Source organism: Salmo trutta, chromosome 14, assembly GCF_901001165.1.
Source record: "Salmo trutta chromosome 14, fSalTru1.1, whole genome shotgun sequence".
Taxonomy (NCBI): domain Eukaryota; kingdom Metazoa; phylum Chordata; class Actinopteri; order Salmoniformes; family Salmonidae; genus Salmo; species Salmo trutta.
Window position 1 is genome coordinate 34,894,264 of NC_042970.1, and position 18,644 is coordinate 34,912,907.

Here is an 18,644-nt window from a genome sequence, read left to right on the forward strand (position 1 = left end):
TTTAGTAAATAGATTACATATGAATAAAATGCTGTTATAGAGGTAATTTCCTTAGTAGGTAATATCAGAGGGGAGAAGTGGGAGCTCAGGATGTTAGGCGAGTTTCCCACTAGTAAATTTACTGAATCTGGTCAATTCCCACTTCCCGCTTGGTAATGAACGCAGCATTACAAAAACAACACCTGGTTAACACTTCATTTTACTCACTGCAGGTGGCGTCAATTTTAATCCCACTGGCGTTAACCCCACTAGTGTCAACACTAAGATATAATGGTGCTTTCAAGACAGCTGGGAACTCTTGGGGGGAGGGGGAACCGAGGTCAAATCATGACATCTGTGATCTTCAGTTTGGAAAGTTGGAACTCTAGAAAGAGGCCTGAGTTCCCAACTTGGAATTTCGAGTTGGATGACAGTTCAAAACCATTTTTTTCCCAGTCAGAGCTAGTTTAAGTTTTGTTCCAGTTTTGAACTCACTGAAGTCAGATTTCCTAGTTCCCAGTTGTTTTGAACGTGTCAACACCATTTTGTCTTTTTTTTCTTCTTCTTCACCAACTATGGAGTTGGGGAAACATGTGTGGACCTGAATTGTGATAACTGCGGTGGCCAAAACAAGAACAAGTTTGTGCTCTGGTATTGTGCCTGGCAGACCATGCACAAGCTCCACCACAGTCTGGACCTTCACTTCCTGATCACAGGCCACACCAAGTTTCCCCTGACTGGTGCTTCGGCCTCATCAAGCAGCACATCAGAAAGACCAGAGTGAACACTTTGTCTGAGATCGCTGGTGTTGTGAAGGACAACACTGTGACAGGGGTCAACATCCCACAGCTGGTTGGACTGGAGGATGGTACGGTGCTGGTGGAAAGCTATGGCTGCCAACAATACCTGACTACGTACTTCAGGCCGCTGCCACAGTTCAAGCAGTACCAGCACTTCAGGTGAATATAATTTTCATTGCATTTTATGAGGTTATTCTTCTTATCTACACTTGGGAGGTGAATTGATGCTGTGCAAGGTTGTAATGTCTATTTTTTTTTGTTATTTACTGTTTTACAGCTTTGATGCTCTGGAGCCTGGTGTTGTTGCCAAGGAGCATTCGGACTCAGTCGGGACCAGGTTTCAGCTGCTGGGCAACGCTGACATCCTTCCTCCCATAGATGGTCTTTCTGTACAAGCACCACCTGGACTGGACACAGCTAAACAAACTTATGTTTTTGAGAAGATGAGGGAGTTTTGTGACAAAGAGGCTATGGACATCAGACGCCCTTCAGCAAAGTCAAGGGCAGGACAGAAACAAGCTCTCCGAATATAGATTCCCTTGTTCATGCGTGGTTCGGACGGACCAGTCATCAGCACTATCTGCAGTGCCTTTATTCAAATGACTCTCTCCCAAACCACATGCCATACGTTGCTGCTACAATTTTTTTTCCTGCTGCTCAGCCACTTTACCCCTGATTATATGCATATAACTACCTCGTCTATCACTGATATTGATTTTGTTCTTGTACATACTGTATATTATTTTATTTATATTTACACTATCTATTTCTGATATTGCTACTATGCAAGTAACAATTTGGCTGTACCGTTTACATCTTCTGCAGAGACCCATCCACTTGGCAATATGTGGCTGGGGGTAATATCATTTCTTTCACATGACCCATCAATTTATAGTGATGTGTCTGGGTAAGTGTCGTCTAATATTTATTAAATATTTTTATCTGGACACTTTCTCTTAACTTTGAATTTTTCCTTTATTGTAGGCTACTACTTTTACCACTTTTAGTCTTAATCTTTACTACACTACTCACTGTTTAGCACATGACCTCACATGTGAATCCTTAAAGAGATGGGTGGGGCTGCCTCAAGAGGGTGTGAACAGTGCTGAATGGGTGTAGACAAAGGAGAGCTCTCCAGCAGGTACCAAAATATTCAAAGGCAATTTTCTCAAAAGTGAGTTTATCAATTTTCAAAGCAGAATTATGATCCCATTGTTCCTCAATTGCAGTGTATGATATACCATTTTGTAGCTCTGAGTCTCTACTTTTATCCAATGTAAAAAACACAATTTCAAATTTTGCTACATAAAACCGATTTGAGCTAGTCGGTCACATATGCCACCATGATATATAGGCCTAATGGTTTCCACATGCTTCGGTTCGGCTGGCAGCTAAGCGAACCGAACGAGGGTGCTTGCATACCTTTTAAAAAAAGCAGCAATGGTACTGTTTGTCCATCTTGAGATGCTGTAGCCAGTACACTTCCTCCTAATAGTCAGAATGAATCTAAGATAACTCAACAAATCTGTCAATAATGTTGACGGTTTTGCCGATGAGGTCTTAGTTGCCCAATTTTAAATCTAACTAAGATGTTTTCTCAAGTATTTCTCACAAACTAGTCATCTGTCGTTGAATGACAACAAACACTTCATTGAAGAATCTTTCCTGTTGACCATTCACCAACAAAGGGGCATAGAGTTCAGCTACCGAACTTCGGCTTGCCTCAAGAAAAACTTTGTGCACTCGAACAGCCAAAGACAACTAACAAAAACTCACAAAATGTTGTCATAATATTATTAAATATTATATTTGCGAACTGTTTAGACTGGGAAGCATACATTAAGCTTAACTGTGGTCAGTTCATGTAAATCTGCAATAGAGTAGTCTCCATCCAGTGTTGTCTACATAAAGAGTCATCCATCCACCATCTAAAGAACCCTCAAACTATGCAGGTGTTGTCTTCCCATGGCAAGATCAGTACTGCAGTTAACCAGGTATCCATGTTATCTGCCCATTCACCATGACCTGCAAATTTCAAGATTTTTAGGATAAGAAAACAAACTGGAGACAGAGTTTGGTATAGTCTCTTAATTTCCATGAAACACTTTATTTTTAAATACAGCCTTTTTTTGAGGGAGACTATAACAGTTCAAGCATCATCATCATTATTCCAAAACAGACATGTGAAACAACAGGAAATAAATATTTCCATGTACAACGTCTTCAAAATGAGGTAGAAATTGTTACAGAGAATGTACAAGATAAAATAATGTTACTACTGTATTTAAAAATATAAAATCCCACTTTAGTTGGACAAACTTATCTCCACATACAACTTCACATTGGTGACGCTGAATAACATTAACTTGGGACAACAAAGAAAATAGGTCTAATCTTATTAGTAATTGTGTCTTAAAGCTTAATGCACATTGCATTATGAGTGTCAATTTACTGTTGCTAAGCGCTTTTCCAACGTCCTTTGATTTTCTGGACTGTGAAACTATTTGCTCAGCCTTTCACACAGTCAGCACTCAGTACTGATACAATTCTATAATGCTAACACAAAGTTAAATTTATAATGCTAACAAAACGTTTGTTATATTATTATTCATTGGCACAGATGCACTCCACAGGGTCATATGTTGCTATTGTGGATGTTTTTCTGGTGCAGATGATTGAAGAGCTGCTGAAATAGAACTGAAATGTATCACAAAACCTTGTGCACACATCTAGATGTGAAACTGTCATATGCCATACTTTCAGCCACTGACCACATCCTCCTATGTCAGTGAACTCTTACTACCGTAACCGTGCGGCAAAATAATGTTAATGTTCTCAAGATATCCCTGTTGCCAATAACGCCAAGGTAACATGTCGAAATTAATTTCGCCCTGTAGCACTCACATCAGTAGCCATGAAATGCTTTGAAAGGCTGTTCATTGCTCACATCAACACCATCATCCCAGACACCCTGGACCCACTCCAATTTGCATACCTCCCCAACAGATCCACAGATAATGCAATCTCTATTGCACTCCACACTGCCATTTCCCACTTGGACAAAAGGAACACCTATGTGAGAATGCTATTTATTGAATACAGCTCAGCGTTCAACACCATAGTTCCCTCCAAGCTCATCACTAAGCTAAGGACCCTAGGACTAGAACTAGAACACCTCCCTCTGCAACTGGATCCTCGACTTTCTGACGGGATGCCCCCAGGTGGTGAGGGTAGGCAACAACACATCCGTCATGCTGACCCTCAACACGGGGCCCCTCAGGGGTGAGTGCTTAGTCTCCTTCTGTAGTCCCTGTTCACCCACGACTGCATGACTCCAACACCATCATTGTTTGCCGACGACACAACGGTGGTAGGCCTGATCACTGGAGATGAGAGCCTATAAGGAGGAGGTCAGAGACCTGGCAGTGTGGTGCCAGAACAACAACCTCTCCCTCAACGTCAGCAAGACAAAGGAGCTGATCGTGGACTGAAGGAAACTGAGGGCCGAGCATCAACAGGGCTGTAGTGGAGCGGGTTGAGAGCTTCACGTTCTTCGGTGTCCACATTACTAAGGATCTATCATGTTCCAAACACACCAACACAGTTGTGAAGATTGCATGACAATGCCTTTCTCCTCCGGGGCCTGAAAAGATATGGCAAGGGCCCCAGACACTCAAAGTTCTACAGCTGCACCATTGTACCCTATTTATTGCCTTACCTCCCTTATCCTACCTCATTTGAACACACTGTATATAGACTTTTTCTATTGTATTATTGACTGTATGTTTGTTTATTCCATGTGTAACTCTGTGTTGTTGTTTGTCACGCACTGCTTTGCTTTATATTGGCCAGGTCAGAGTTGTAAATGAGAACTTGTTCTCAACTTGCCTACCTGGTTAAATAAAGGTGAAATAAAAAAAGAAATAGGCACAGTGAGGTCCAAGGTAACAAGGATGGATTCCCTGTGTCTCTACGGAGGCCCAGCAGCTGTATACTGTATGATGGCCTGTATAATACTCAATGTGAGGGTTACTGGACATTGATAAGATGGCTACTATAGAAAACACAAAGTAAAGAGGGGGGGTGGGAGGTAAGAACTGTTACTGGGCTGTATAGTCACGCAGAATTTAAGACATTTCAAAAGCATATATAATGTAAGTTATAGATTACATTGATAGAAAGGTATTTGATGGATGTAGACATTCACTTCTTATATCTCTAAAAACTATTTTTGGTTTGAGCACTACAGGCTAAAAGTTGTCATTTCCATTTTGTCATAGGTTGTCAAAGTTTGTCCACCAAAAGTGTTTTTCCCGCTTTGCTAACTACATACTACTTCATGAAGATAATCACTCCACCAAAATCTACATGGGAAATAAATCTAAACACGAAGAAAATGTTTTATATATCTAAAAACATTATTGATGTACGTTATGGTATCTATTGTCCTTAGAAGAAAATATCTGAATTACATTCAACATTTCAGGCCTTGGTAGCAACCTCAAGTTTCAATTCACCAAGTTCAAAGACTGTGGCAGTGTACTTAGGGTGTTAACTTTTGAATGTACACAGCTGTGTGTGTGTGTGTGTGTGTGTGTGTGTGTGTGTGTGTGTGTGTGTGTGTGTGTGTGTGTGTGCAAGGATGTGGGTGTGGGCGCACAAATGCTAACATTGGTGGCCCTAAAAGCTCTGAGTTCGCTGAAGTTTACAGTATATGTGTGTTACTACAAAGCCATGACTCCATTATAGCATCCATAAAGCTCCCTACAAACACCTTAAGGTAATACATACATTCTTATGTTTTAATTCTGAGGCAACAATAACATTCCTGAGGATTCAATAACAAGACTACATATATTTCTTTTAAAAAGGCGAAAAGAAAACAAAAATGCATACATAAAAAAGAATACTGTCAGATTTAGGATTATAAGAATAGTACAGCATCTGTATGAAAACGACACATTTGGGAAATGCATTAGTTTGATAGTGCACTGCTTATAAGATGCTGTGTTAAAATGTGCATTCACTCTCCAGCTCACTCTCTCAAGTATGTTTCTACTTAACCATTTCTCTCTTTCAGCAGGTTTACGTATCTGAATGTATTTGTAAAACTGCATGTAGCACTCCGTAATGAGATTAGATGTATGAGAGCGATTGAATGTGAAATTAACAAAAAGAGAAAGAGTGACTGAAACAAAACAAAACAAGCATGGGAGGGAAAACGTGGAGAGTGAGCTAAGGTAGTGATGAAAGGTAGAGGATGGGTAGAAAAAAGAGAGAACTGAGAAACCAGGGAAAGGGAATGGGTCCAAGCGAGGTATATGGAGGCACCAAGCCTCAGAAGAGACGTGATTGTGCTGGAGGTGTCAAGTTATTAAAATACACCACAAGAATGTTCTTCTCTACATTTTGGTTTGAGAGGATATGATTCTTATGGTGCTTGAGGGGGTATTGCAGTCAAAGGCCCTTTTCATATCAAGCGGCCACTCTAAGAGAGCAACTCATCAAAACAACACTTTCTGCCATAGCGGCAGATTTAAAAATAAATTGGATCCTGAGAGAAGCAGTAGGTAATCCATTCAGACAGACAGTGCTAAATCAGGCAAGGTAGAACCCTCCCTCCCCATACCACCCACACCCACATCCAACCCACACCCCTACAGGACAAAGTGCCCCTTGACTCTTTGGAGAAAATCAAATAATTCAAATTGTAAAGATGTAAGAGGAGGATACAAGTAATTTGCCATTTTCTCTCCTGACTGGTTAGATCACATGACCTTTCTTTGCAATATCCAACGATTGTTTTCCCCCAGTTATTGGCTGAGTAAGTACTCTACTTGGTTTTCAAATGCCAATACAATGGAGGGACCCCCAGAGAGCTGTCTTCTCAAGTGCCTGACCTAGCGTCCTCCAGTGGGGTCCTCAGATCGTGCACGTGATGCAGGCATCTTCATGGCCAGCCTCTGATGGGGGAAGCCGTGTTCCCCTCCTCCCCTGCTCTCCCCACCTAGGACTGAGGGGCAGTACTCCCTCTGCCCACCATAAGGAGGCAACACCAGTTGCTTGCCAGGCTTGTAGGCCTGGCCTTCTGAGCCCGCCATGGCGTAGTCATTGCCGTGGTTCTTGCTGTGGCCATTTCCATGGACGTTGCCATACTTCCTGTACTGCGAGCCATCCACCTCTCCTCCTCCCTCCTCCCCCTCTTCCACCATCTCAAAGGCCTTGCGTTTCAGTGGCCCTCCTGTTTCAGAGCCGGCCCCTAGGCTGTGACTGGAGTGTCCATAGCTGCTCCCCACCACGGTGGACCGGGGTGTCAAGGAGGTGGAGGTGCTCAGCCCAGAGGGGAGGTAGGAGGCACTGGGGTGGCTGTAGCCAGATGCCAGGCTGGTTTGGGGGTGGGGGTAGCAGCCTGGCAGGTAGTTGTAGACTGGATTGTTAAGGTTGTAGCTGGTCACCAAGGTGGGGGTGGTATGCAGAGAGTGTAGAGAGGCTGGAGGAAGTGCTGAGCCTGTCTGGGGGTAGTATCCAGAGGAGAGGTAGCTGCTGTTGTAGGAGGGTGGGTAGTCCTGAGAGGGGGGGCCATTACAGGAGCCACTGCTGCTATATCCGGGATCAGAGGTCAAGTTACTGCTCACTACCGTCACACTGCCCGTGCCAGTGAGGCCCACTGATACTGAGCCCACTTTGGCCCCTGCAGCCAGGGCCTCCAGCCCAGAGTAACACTCCATTCCCTGCCCCAGGGACCAGGGCTCAGCCTCTGTCTTCAGGAAAGACCCAGGCTCTGAGTATGCCCCTGGGGCAGGTCTCTCGTAGGGCAACTCCAGGCCTGTGTACTTCTCGGCATAGTGTTTTAACAAGGAGGAGGCAGTGAGGGCCGAGATGTCATCACTGGCCCAGGGGTAGCCGGCTGCAGGGGTGTAACCACAGCGACCTGCGGTGGCGTAGGGATCGTGTTTGTGGACGGAGGGAGGGGAGGTTGTGGAGGACACATCTAGGTGCTGCTCAGGCCACTGGGACAGGGGGGCCATGTGCTCCGGAGACCAGTGCATTTTCAACAGACCTACAGATACAGAGAGAGGACCGAGAGAGAGCATGGTTATTCACCACATATTACTTTTTAACCTTTCAGTCCAGAGCAGACATAACTGCAGATGTTCAGGTTGTTCAGAGAACCATACCACATTGGTAATACACTAACTACATTCAAATAGATTGAGTTTATAAAATACAACATAGTTCCACTTTACTCTAGGTTTCATGGAGATTGTACCTCTTTCTCACTTGAAAACCCCAGGAGGTAAGGTTTTCTAAATAACCATTACAGTCCTGCAGACCATCGGAGCCTAATCCATTATAATGTATTTTCTTAGCAGTCCCATTTCTCCCCAGTGGCTCACACTGCTCCTACAGTTCTACTTGTGGAGGGGACCTAGTGCTCTGAGCTTCTCCATGCCGTGTTGTTACGAACAACACAGCCCCTGGCCTTGTCCCCACAGCGATAAGCCCGCTCCCTGCTGCCTCTCTCTCTCTCACTGGGACCATTGTTGTCCCTCTGTACGGGGCTCTGTGTGTGTGAGACCCCCACTCCACTCACTCACTCACTCTAACACACACACACACACACACACACACACACACACACACACACACACACACACACACACACACACACACACTGGTGCAGTGTGTTCCACTGGGGCAGTGGTCGACCATTCTTTTTGATTGACTTTACAGGCTCTGTCTTTGGGCAGGCATTAGACTGACATTCCAGGCATTGTAGAGTATTATTAAACTGTCCTGACCCTTTGAGCCTAGACCTGAGGGGCTACAACAGAACTGAGAGAGAGGGGAAGAGGGAGAGAGAAATGGGGAAAGAGAGGGAGAGAAAGGTGGAGACAGAGTGAGGGGAGAGAGCGAAAGCAAAGAGAAAACTGGGGTTGTTCACATGCTTTCCCCAATCCTAGTCAGTAGCATGGTGGTGAGGGTTTATTGTCTCAGTGTTGCATTTGTTTACAATACAACTCTAGAGCACCTGGGGCCTACACCAGACTGTCTGATCTCTCCACAAACACACAAGTGCATACGCACACGCACACTAACACACTCCCTCTGTGTGTGTGGTTTAGTCACACATTGACCAGGACCACCAGATGGGCCGCTAAACGATCCACATGTTGATCCCTAAATGAAATGATCACTCAGTCCCATAATCCCACTCATCCAATCCAGAGATCCCAGGTCGCCCTGGCTGAGTCTCCCAGCCCCTCCCCAGCCAAGTCCCAATCCCCCTGGAAATGTCTCTGTGAAATCCCCCCGATGCTCCAGGGAATTCCAGCCAGTCATGGGACTGTCCCTGTCCCCAGCTCAAAAACAAACACACCACTTCTGGCACAGAGTCGATAAACCCTTGGTAAAAATTGCACTCCTAAGGGAAATAATAAACACAATCTACACAGACACATCTATACTAGTGTACATACAAAAGCTTACAAAAAGGGACTTCAAGAGAAACACATAAACATAAGCAGAAACAGTCTGAGACACACAATGCCCCACACATGAAGGGGTCGTTCCATGAAAAGAGCACTTTTTGCATCCCTTTGATATTTTAAGGAGATATTGTGCACCAATATTGAATTTGATAAAACGTACTTAAATAGTACTTTAAAGTACTTTTACTTAAGTAGTTTTGGAGGGTATCTGTATTTTACTATTTATATTTTGACAACTTTTTAACTCCACTAGATTCCTAAAGACAATAATATACGTTTTACTCCATACATTTTCTCTGACACCCAAAAATACTCGTTACATTTGGAATGCTTAGCAGCACAGGAAAATAGTCAAATTCACACACTTATCAAGAGAACATCCTTGGTCCTCCCTACTGCCTCTGATCTGGCGGACTCACAAAACATTTGTAAAGATGCTTGAGTGTTGGAGTGTGCCCCTGGCTATCCGTAAATTTCCAAAACAAGAAAATTGTGCAGTCTGGTTTTCTTAAAGCAGGGTTTCCCAAAATCAGTCCTCAGGACCCAAAGGCATGCATGTTTAGATTTTTGCCCCAGCACTACACAGCTGATTCAAATAATCAACTAATTATCAAGCTTTGATAATTTGAATCAGCTGTGCTGTGTTAGGGCAAAAAGTAAAACATGTAGCCCTTGGGGTCCTGAGGACCGTGTATGGGAAACGCTGGCTTAAAGGAATGTGAAATTATTTATACTTTTACTTTTTAAGTATATTTGATTACATTTACTTTGATACTTAAGTAACATCAAATACTTTTAGACTTTTCCTCAAGTATTATTTTACTGAGTGACTCACTTTTACATTAGTAATTATCTATAAAAATGATTTAGAGTCTAAGATGATGGGGAGGGAGGTTGCTAAGCTGACATATGGAATTGTTTTAAGATGGTCATGCTATGTATCATTTAGCTATTTGATTTAGAATTTTAGGACTCCTTTAGATATGCCCAAAAATTATCAAAAAATTGGGGGGGACAAAATGTTGATTTTGGTCTTTACTACTAAAGCCCATAGAAACTCATTGAATAACATATTCATAAATGGCAAAAAGGACAGTCAAAAAAATGATCATAATTCTAAATCTAAGAGATATAAAAAACTCTGGTGGATTGAGACGCAGATATCTCTATTGACAGATTTTAATGCAGATTTTCTTTGTTATGTAACTTAGACTGACTCACCGGTATGTCATTTGATTCTAGGGGGTTAAGGTATTTTTACTTTTACTCTAGTATGACAATTAGGTTATTTTTCCCCCACTGAATGAAGTGCCCTTTGATATAGATCCCCCCCCAAATGTTGTTAATCAGATTTTTTTTATATGAATAAAGACTTTCTAATGTGCCACAATTCAGCATTTTGACATGTCCCTCTGTGCACCCTCTGTGAATTTAAGATTTTAACCAACTTAACCCAAACATTTCTCCAACTTTTCACCATCATTGTAAATATTTTGTTGCTTTGACGAAGTCATTTCGTAAGATTATTTATTTGATGTGATAAGTGATGCAATGCATGTCCCTCATTTTAAGGTCAACCCTGTCAGTGAACTGAACTCTCATTTTAATGTGGTGAAACTTTTCCTTTTTAAATAATATTTTTAAAAGAAATAGTGAACATCTAATAGTCAAATCATAGTGTATGTCACGACACCTACGGAAGGTGGTGCCCCTCCTTGCCCGGGCGGCGCTCGGCGGTCGTTGTCGCCGGCCTACTAGCTGCCACCAATCCTCTGTTTCACGTTCTGTTAGTTAGGTCTAGGATAGGCACGCACCTGTTTTGTATTAGTTGTTAGTTGGGGGGTATTTAGGCTAGCTAGGTAGGTTTGTGTTTTGTGCGGGATTGTTTTTGTCAGGGCTCATGTTTGGAAGTGAGGGTCTGTGTTTTCCTCTGCCAGTGTTTTACGCAGAGTTTATATTGGGCTGCGTCCCTGCATTATGTTTGGAGATGGTGGTGCATTTTATTTATACGCCCTGCCCGACCGTGCTTGTAGTTTTTTTGTGTGGATATATTAAAGAAATATTCACGGAATCATCTGTCTCCTGCGCTTGACTCTACCTCTCCTGCTTCCTTGAGCCACACCTTTTGACAGAATCCCGCACCAGTAAGAAAATGGAGTCAGCAGGAGCTTCAGCGCCAGCCCCGTCCATGGAAGAGAGGGTTGCTCAACACTCCGCCCTCCTCCACCGTCTGGGTACCGCCATGGACCAGGTGCTGGCGCGCCCGGAGAGATGGGACCGAAGTGCTTCCGGCCCCACTGACCAGGCGGTTCAACAGCCGGCACCCCAACCAGCACACACAGCACCCAGTACCAGCGGGGTTAAACTCGACCCCCCCCCAGGGAGTACGATGGCACGGCCGCTGGGTGTAAGGGGTTCCTACTCCAGCTGGAGTTATACCTGGCGAACGTCCGTCCTCCTCCCTCGGGGGAGGAGAGTGTCAGCATCCTCATCTCGTGTCTCACGGGTAGAGCCCTGGTATGGGCCAACGCCGTTTGGGACAGTCCGGACTCAGCCAGGGACAACTATCTGGAGTTCACCTGCCGCTTCCAGGCAGTGTTCGATCATCCCCCGGAGGGGAGAGCGGCGGGGGAGCGGCTGTTCCACCTGAGACAGGAGACGAGGAGCGCGCAGGACTTTGCTCTTGAGTTCCGGACACTGGCCGCTGGAGCGGGGTGGAATGAGAGGGCCCTTATAGATCACTACTGGTGTAGTTTGAGGGAGGACGTCTGCCGGGAGTTAGCCTGTAGGGACACGACCATCACCCTGGACCAGGTGATTGACCTGTCTATCCGTTTGGACAATCTGCTGGCCGCCCGCGGGCGTCCGAACCGGGCCCTGCTCATTACACCTCCCAGCCCTCCTGCTCCCACGCCTATGGAGATAGGGGGGGCTGCAGCCAGGAAGACCGGAGAGGAAGCCCTCTCCTGTACTGCCTGTGGTCGCAGAGGACACACTATGGACCGGTGCTGGAGGAGCTCACCCGGGAGTCTAGAGGGCAAGTAGAGCGCTTCTTTGACACCTCAGGTGAGTCAGCACCAGCCTCACCCAGACCCCCCTGTCAGTCACATGTATGCGTTAGTGTCCTTTCCCTCTTTTTCCCCTCACTCCCGGCTTAAGGCGCTAGTCGATTCAGGCGCGGCAGGGAGTTTTATGGACCGTGGGGTCGCCGCTAAGTTAGGGATTCCCTTGGTTCAGCTGGACCAACCCTTCCCCGTGCACGCCTTAGACAGTCGACCACTAGGGTCAGGGCTGGTCAGGGAGGTCACCGTGCCACTGGTCATGGTAATGTGGGGGGGTCATGAGAAGAGTATCAGTCTCTTCCTCATTGATTCCCCAGCATTTCCGGTGGTACTAGGGATCCCCTGGCTAGCCACTCACAACCCTAAGATTTCGTGGAGACAGAGGGCTCTTAAGGGGTGGTCAAAGAAGTGCTTGGGCAGATGCATAAGAGTTTCCGTCGGTGCGACTACGGTGGAGAGTCTAGACCAAGTCTCTACCGTGCACATTCCCTCAGAGTATGCCGATTTGGCTATCGCCTTCAGTAAAACGAAGGCGACCCAATTACCACCTCATCGACGAGGAGACTGTGCAATAAACCTCCAGGTAGGCGCTGCACTTCCCGTAGTCACGTGTATCCCCTGTCTCAGGAGGAGACAGTGGCCATGGAGACATACGTCACTGAATCCTTGAGGCAGGGATACATTCGGCCATCTAACTCACCCATCTCCTCGAGCTTCTTTTTTGTGAAGAAGAAGGAGGGGGGTCTGCGCCCGTGCATTGACTATAGAGGTCTAAATTCCATCACGGTGGGTTTCAGTTACCCGCTACCTCTCATTGCCATGGCGGTAGAGTCATTTCACGGGGCGCGCTTCTTCATGAAATTAGATGTCAGGAGTGCATACAATCTGGTGTGTATCCGAGGGGGGGATGAGTGGAAAACTGCATTTAGTACCACATCTGGCCATTATGAGTACCTCGTCATGTCGTATGGGTTAAAGAATGCTCCCACCATCTTCCAATCCTTTGTGGACGAGATTCTCCGGGACCTGCTCGGTCAGGGTGTGGTGGTGTACTGGTGGAGCATGACCTATACGTCAAGGCTGAGAAATGTGAGTTCTCCAAGCCAGCCATCTCTTTCCTGGGATATCGCATTTCCACATCCAGGGTGGTGATGGAATGTGACCGCATTTTGGCCGTGCGTAATTGGCCGACTCCCACCACGGTGAAGGAGGTGCAGCGGTTCTTGGGGTTTGCCAATTACTTTTGGAGGTTTATCCGGGGCTTTGGGCAGGTAGTGGCTCCCATCACCTCACTGATGAAGGGGGGCCCCGGTGCGGCTGCGGTGGTCGGCGGAGGCAGACAGGGCCTTTAGCCGTCTGAAGGCTCTGTTCACCGATGCTCTGGCGCTGGCACATCCGGATCCCTCTTTGCCATTCATAGTAGAGGTGGATGCGTCCGAGCTGTGCTATCACAATGCTCGGGCACGCCACCGAAGCTTCGCCCCTGCGCTTTCTTCTCTAAGAAGTTGAGTCCGGCGGAGCGTAACTATGATGTGGGGGACAGGGAGTTGCTGGCTGTGGTAAGAGCCCTGAAGATGTGGAGACATTGGCTTGAGGGGGTGCGTCACCCTTTTCTCATCTGGACCGACCACCGTAACCTGGAGTACATCCGGGCGGCGAGGAAACTGAACCCTCGTCAAGCCAGGTGGGCGATGTTCTTTGCGAGATTTCAGTTCACAATCTCGTACATCCCAGTTTCCCGGAACGCACTCTCGTCTCCATGACACCGAGGAACGGTCCACCGATCCCACCCCCATACTTCCAGCCTCCTGCCTGGTGGCACCGGTGGTCTGGGAGGTGGATGCGGATATCGAACGGGCATTACGGGCGGAACCTACTCCTCCTCAGTGTCCCGTAAGTACGTCCCGCTCGCTGTCCGCGATCGGTTGATTTGGTGGGCGCACACGCTACCCTCCTCGGGTCACCCAGGGATTGAGCGTACGGTGCGTAGTCTTAGTGGGAAATACTGGTGGCCCACCTTGGGGAAGGATGTGAGGTGCTATGTCTGCTCTTGTTCGGTGTGTGCCCAGAGTAAGGCTCCTAGGCACTTGCCTAGAGGGAAATTACAGCCCCTCCTGGTTCCGCAGCGACCATGGTCCCACCTGGCGGTGGATTTCCTCACCGATCTCCCGCCGTCCCAGGGCAACACCGCGATCCTGGTCGTTGTGGACCGGTTCTCTAAGTCCTGCCGTCTGCTCCCTTTACCTGGTCTTCCTACAGCCCTGCAGACCGCGGAAGCTCTATTCACCCACGTCTTCCGGCACTACGGGGTGCCTGAGGACATCGTTTTGGATCGAGGTCCCCAGTTCACGTCCCGGGTGTGGCGTGCATTTATGGAGCGACTGGGGGTCTCGGTCAGTTTGACCTCAGGGTTCCACCCCGAAAGTAATGGGCAGGTAGAGAGGATAAACCAGGATGTGGGCAGGTTTCTGCGGTCCTACTGCCGGGACCGGCCAGGGGAGTGGGTGAGGTTCGTGCCGTGGGCCGAGTTAGCTCAGAACTCTCTTCGCCACTCCTCGACCAACCTGTCACCTTTCCAATGTGTGTTGGGTTATCAGCTGGTCCTGGGACCCTGGCATCAGAGCCAGACAGAGGCCCCTGCGGTGGAGGACTGGGTCCAGCGCTCGAGGGAGACCTGGAACGCCGTCCAGGAATCACTGGAACGGGCCAGGGGACAACAAAAAAAGAGCGCAGACCGTCACCGCAGTGAGGCCCCAGTGTTTGCCCCAGGGGAGAGAGTCTGGCTCTCAACCCGGAACCTGACCCTCTGCCTGCCCTGCAGGAAACTGGGTCCGCGGTTTGTAGGGCCATTTAAAGTCCTGAGGAGAATAAACGAGGTGTGTTACAGGTTACAACTTCTTCCTTATTATCATATTAACCCCTCGTTTCATGTGTCTCTCCTCAGGCCGGTGGTAGATGGTCTGCTGCAGGACGATGATGTGCTGGAGGTCCCTCCGCTCCCCCTGGACATCGAGGGGCCCCCGGCGTATACAGTCCGGTCCATCTTGGACTCCAGACACCGGGTGAGGGGTCTGCAGTACCTCGTGGACTGGGAGGGGTACGGCCCGGAGGAGAGGTGCTGGGTACCGGTGGGGGACATATTGGACCCAACGCTAATCCGGGAGTTCCACAGCCTCCATCCGGATCACCCTGCGCCTCGCCCTCCGGGGCGTCCTCGAGGCTGGCGTCGGCGCGCTGCAGGAGCCACGCGTCAGGGGGGGTACTGTCACGACACCTACGGGAGGTGGTGCCCCTCCTCGCCCGGGCGGCGCTCGGCGGTCGTCGTCGCCGGCCTACTAGCTAACACCGATCCTCTGTTTCACGTTCTGTTAGTTAGGTCTAGGATAGGCATGCACCTGTTTTGTATTAGTTGTTAGTGGGGGGGGGGGGGTTATTTAGGCTAGCTAGATAGGTTTGTGTTCTGTGCGGGATTGTTTTTGTCAGGGCTCATGTTTGGAAGTGAGGGTCTGTGTTTTCCTCTACCAGTGTTTTACGCAGAGTTTATATTGGGCTGCGTCCCTGCGTTATGTTTGGAGAGGGTGGTGCGTTTTATTTATACGCCCTGCCCGACCGGGCTTGTATTTTTTTCGTGTGGATATATTAAAGACGTATTCACGGAATCATCTGTTTCCTGCGCTTGACTACCTCTCCTGCTTCCTTGCGCCACACCTTGTGACAGTGTAAAAGAATGTGAGCTGGTTCTACACTTTTTGGACATTTCTCTGGTCTTTTGTGTTGAAAAACTGAGCTGGCCGAGCACAACACGTCACCACTGTTACCAGTAGATAGACAAGCTAGAAATGTTTTAACAATTGTGAAGCTTGACTTCAATTGACCCTCCCTGTTGTACACAAGCTTCCATTCCCACTCTAACAAGGGGATTTATTGCAGATTTAAGATTAAATCGCCAACCCTGTTGCAGTCAACCATGTTATAGTCAACCCTGTCCCTTTATTTGGAACTTAATAGGCACTTACTGTTGTCCTTTTTTTCTCAAATTAACCTCTTAAAATTAGAAAACTGTTTTTTTACTAAGTTGAACATATGTTCATGACAAAATGTTACAATTGGTTGAATTTGTGTGAGTGCACATGCATGTCTATGTTTACAGTAGTATTGATTCATAAAGGAGGGTGAGGAGATTTCAGGCAAGATTAGGGAAAAACAGTGAGTATATAACACAGCCATCTGTATCAGATAATGTATGGGGAGTAGGGCATGGAGAAGAGGGGTGTGTTCGCGCCCCTAACCCTAATCTGGTCCCCCTTCCTCAGGGCTTAGAGGGGCACCTCTCATGGGTAAATCTTATCTGCAAGCTTACCAGGAGACTGAGATGATGATGATGAGGTATAAGACGGCCTTACAGCCATGCATCTCATAATGGTTTTTTAATCATCATGTATGGGTGTTTTTGTTTATTATCATCTCTGTTGTCCTTTTGTTGGAGGTTTATTCCTGTTTGTGATGTTGTAAGTCCTCAAAATCAGCGGTCCCCAACCTTTTTTGGGCCACGGACCGGTTTAATGTCAGACAATATTTTCATGGACCGGCCTTTAAGGTGTGGCGGATAAATACACAAAATAAAATGATACGACCGGCATAAAAACTGTGGTATTTTTTAAATATAATAATAAACGTGAATCCACTGTGTACTCGTATGCAACTTTATTAGCAGCATCCTCGTAACATCGCACCAACAACATAACATGAGTAACATCCTCTCTGCCCCCTAACACTCTCTGGTCGCTATGGTAATATTTAAACATGCCTTAAAAATAAGATACAACACAAAAACAAATATAAAGTGCATGAAAAATACAACTCACCATAACGCTAAATCAGTGGGAGCCCTGAGCTTGTTTCTCTGCAACGAGACGGTCCCATCTAGGGGTAATGGGAGACAATGACACCCGAAGTGTGTTGCTTATGTCCAGTCTACTCCGTAATTTTGTTTTGGTTGCTGTCACTGCAGAAAATCCCGCTTCACACAAATAGGATGTCGGAAATGGCAACAGTGTTTTCAGTGCTGTTGTGGCGATCTCAGGGTATTCTGCCATGACTTTAATCCAGAACACCGGCAGAGTTGTTGTCTCGAACATACTTTTAAGGCCGCCGTCATTTGCGATGTCCAGCAGTTGATCTTCTTCTTGCATAGACATGCTGGATTCACCTGGTTTGTTGACAAATGGGTCGCGGATCTAGTCCTTGGCAGTTCGTGGGTCTTTGTGGTTGGGAAGTAGTGCTCAAACTCTTTTAAAAGCAAAGACAGGTGATCGTGCACCAGCTGGGACAATGAAGGCTCCGGCTCAGTCACTTCCAAAATCCCCGCGAATGTTTGAAACATGTCAAATATACCTCTGTTCACGAGCCGTCCCCACAAATCCAGTTTGGCTTTAAATGCAGCTACTTTATCTGCCAACTTGAAGACAGTTGTCATTTTCCCCTGAAGTGACCGATTGAGTTCATTGAACAGGTTGAATATGTCGCACAAGTAAGCGAGTTTTGCGACCCATTCCTCGTCACTGAAATGTGCTGCCAGCGGTGACTTTTTTCTGAGAGAAATCTCTGCAGCGGCTCTTGTAATTGAAACACTCTGGCCAGCGATCTCCCTCGGGATAACCATCTTATTTCTGTGTATAAGAGAAGGTGTCTGTGCTCCGCGTTCATCTCCTCACAAAGCTGCTTGAACAGGCGCAAGTTAAGGGCTAGGGGGCAGTATTGAGAATTTTGAAAAAAATATGTGCCCATTTTTAACCTGTTGGGGATAGGGGGCAGTATTTGCACGGCCGGATAAAAAACGTACCCGATTTAATCTGGTTATTACTACTGCCCAGAAACTAGAATATGCATATAATTATTGGCTTTGGATAGAAAACACCCTAAAGTTTCTAAAACTGTTTGAATGGTGTCTGTGAGTATAACAGAACTCATATGGCAGGCAAAAACCTGAGAAGATTCCTTACAGGAAGTGGCCTGTCTGACCATTTCTTGGGCTTCTACACTCTCTTTATTGAAAACTGAGGATCTCTGCTGTAACGTGACACTTCCTACGGCTCCCATAGGCTCTCAGAAGGCGGCAAACCGGTGAATGATGTCTTTGCAGGCCCTGGCTGAAAAACATTAGCGCATTTGGATAGTGGTCGATCAGAGGACAATGAGACTGAGGCGACACCATGTTTTTATTTTTTCGTCTTTGAACTAAAACAGGGTTCCCCGGTCGGAATATTATCGCTTTTTTATGAGAAAAATGGCATAAAAATTGATTTTAAACA

General features: G+C 46.7%; 1 protein-coding gene across 3 annotated transcripts in view; it reads right to left on the bottom strand.

Annotated features, from left to right (window-relative positions):
- Positions 1 to 5,007: 5,007 nt before the first annotated feature.
- The window catches only part of LOC115207907 (fidgetin-like), a 32,666-nt gene continuing 19,029 nt past the window's right edge, over positions 5,008 to 18,644 (bottom strand). For all 3 annotated transcript variants that reach the window (XM_029775468.1, XM_029775466.1, XM_029775467.1), the window contains exon 3: positions 5,008 to 7,839. In XM_029775468.1, coding sequence (XP_029631328.1) covers positions 6,680 to 7,839 — 1,160 coding nt within the window. In that variant the 3' untranslated portion in view covers positions 5,008 to 6,679. The remainder of the gene's footprint in view (positions 7,840 to 18,644) is intronic.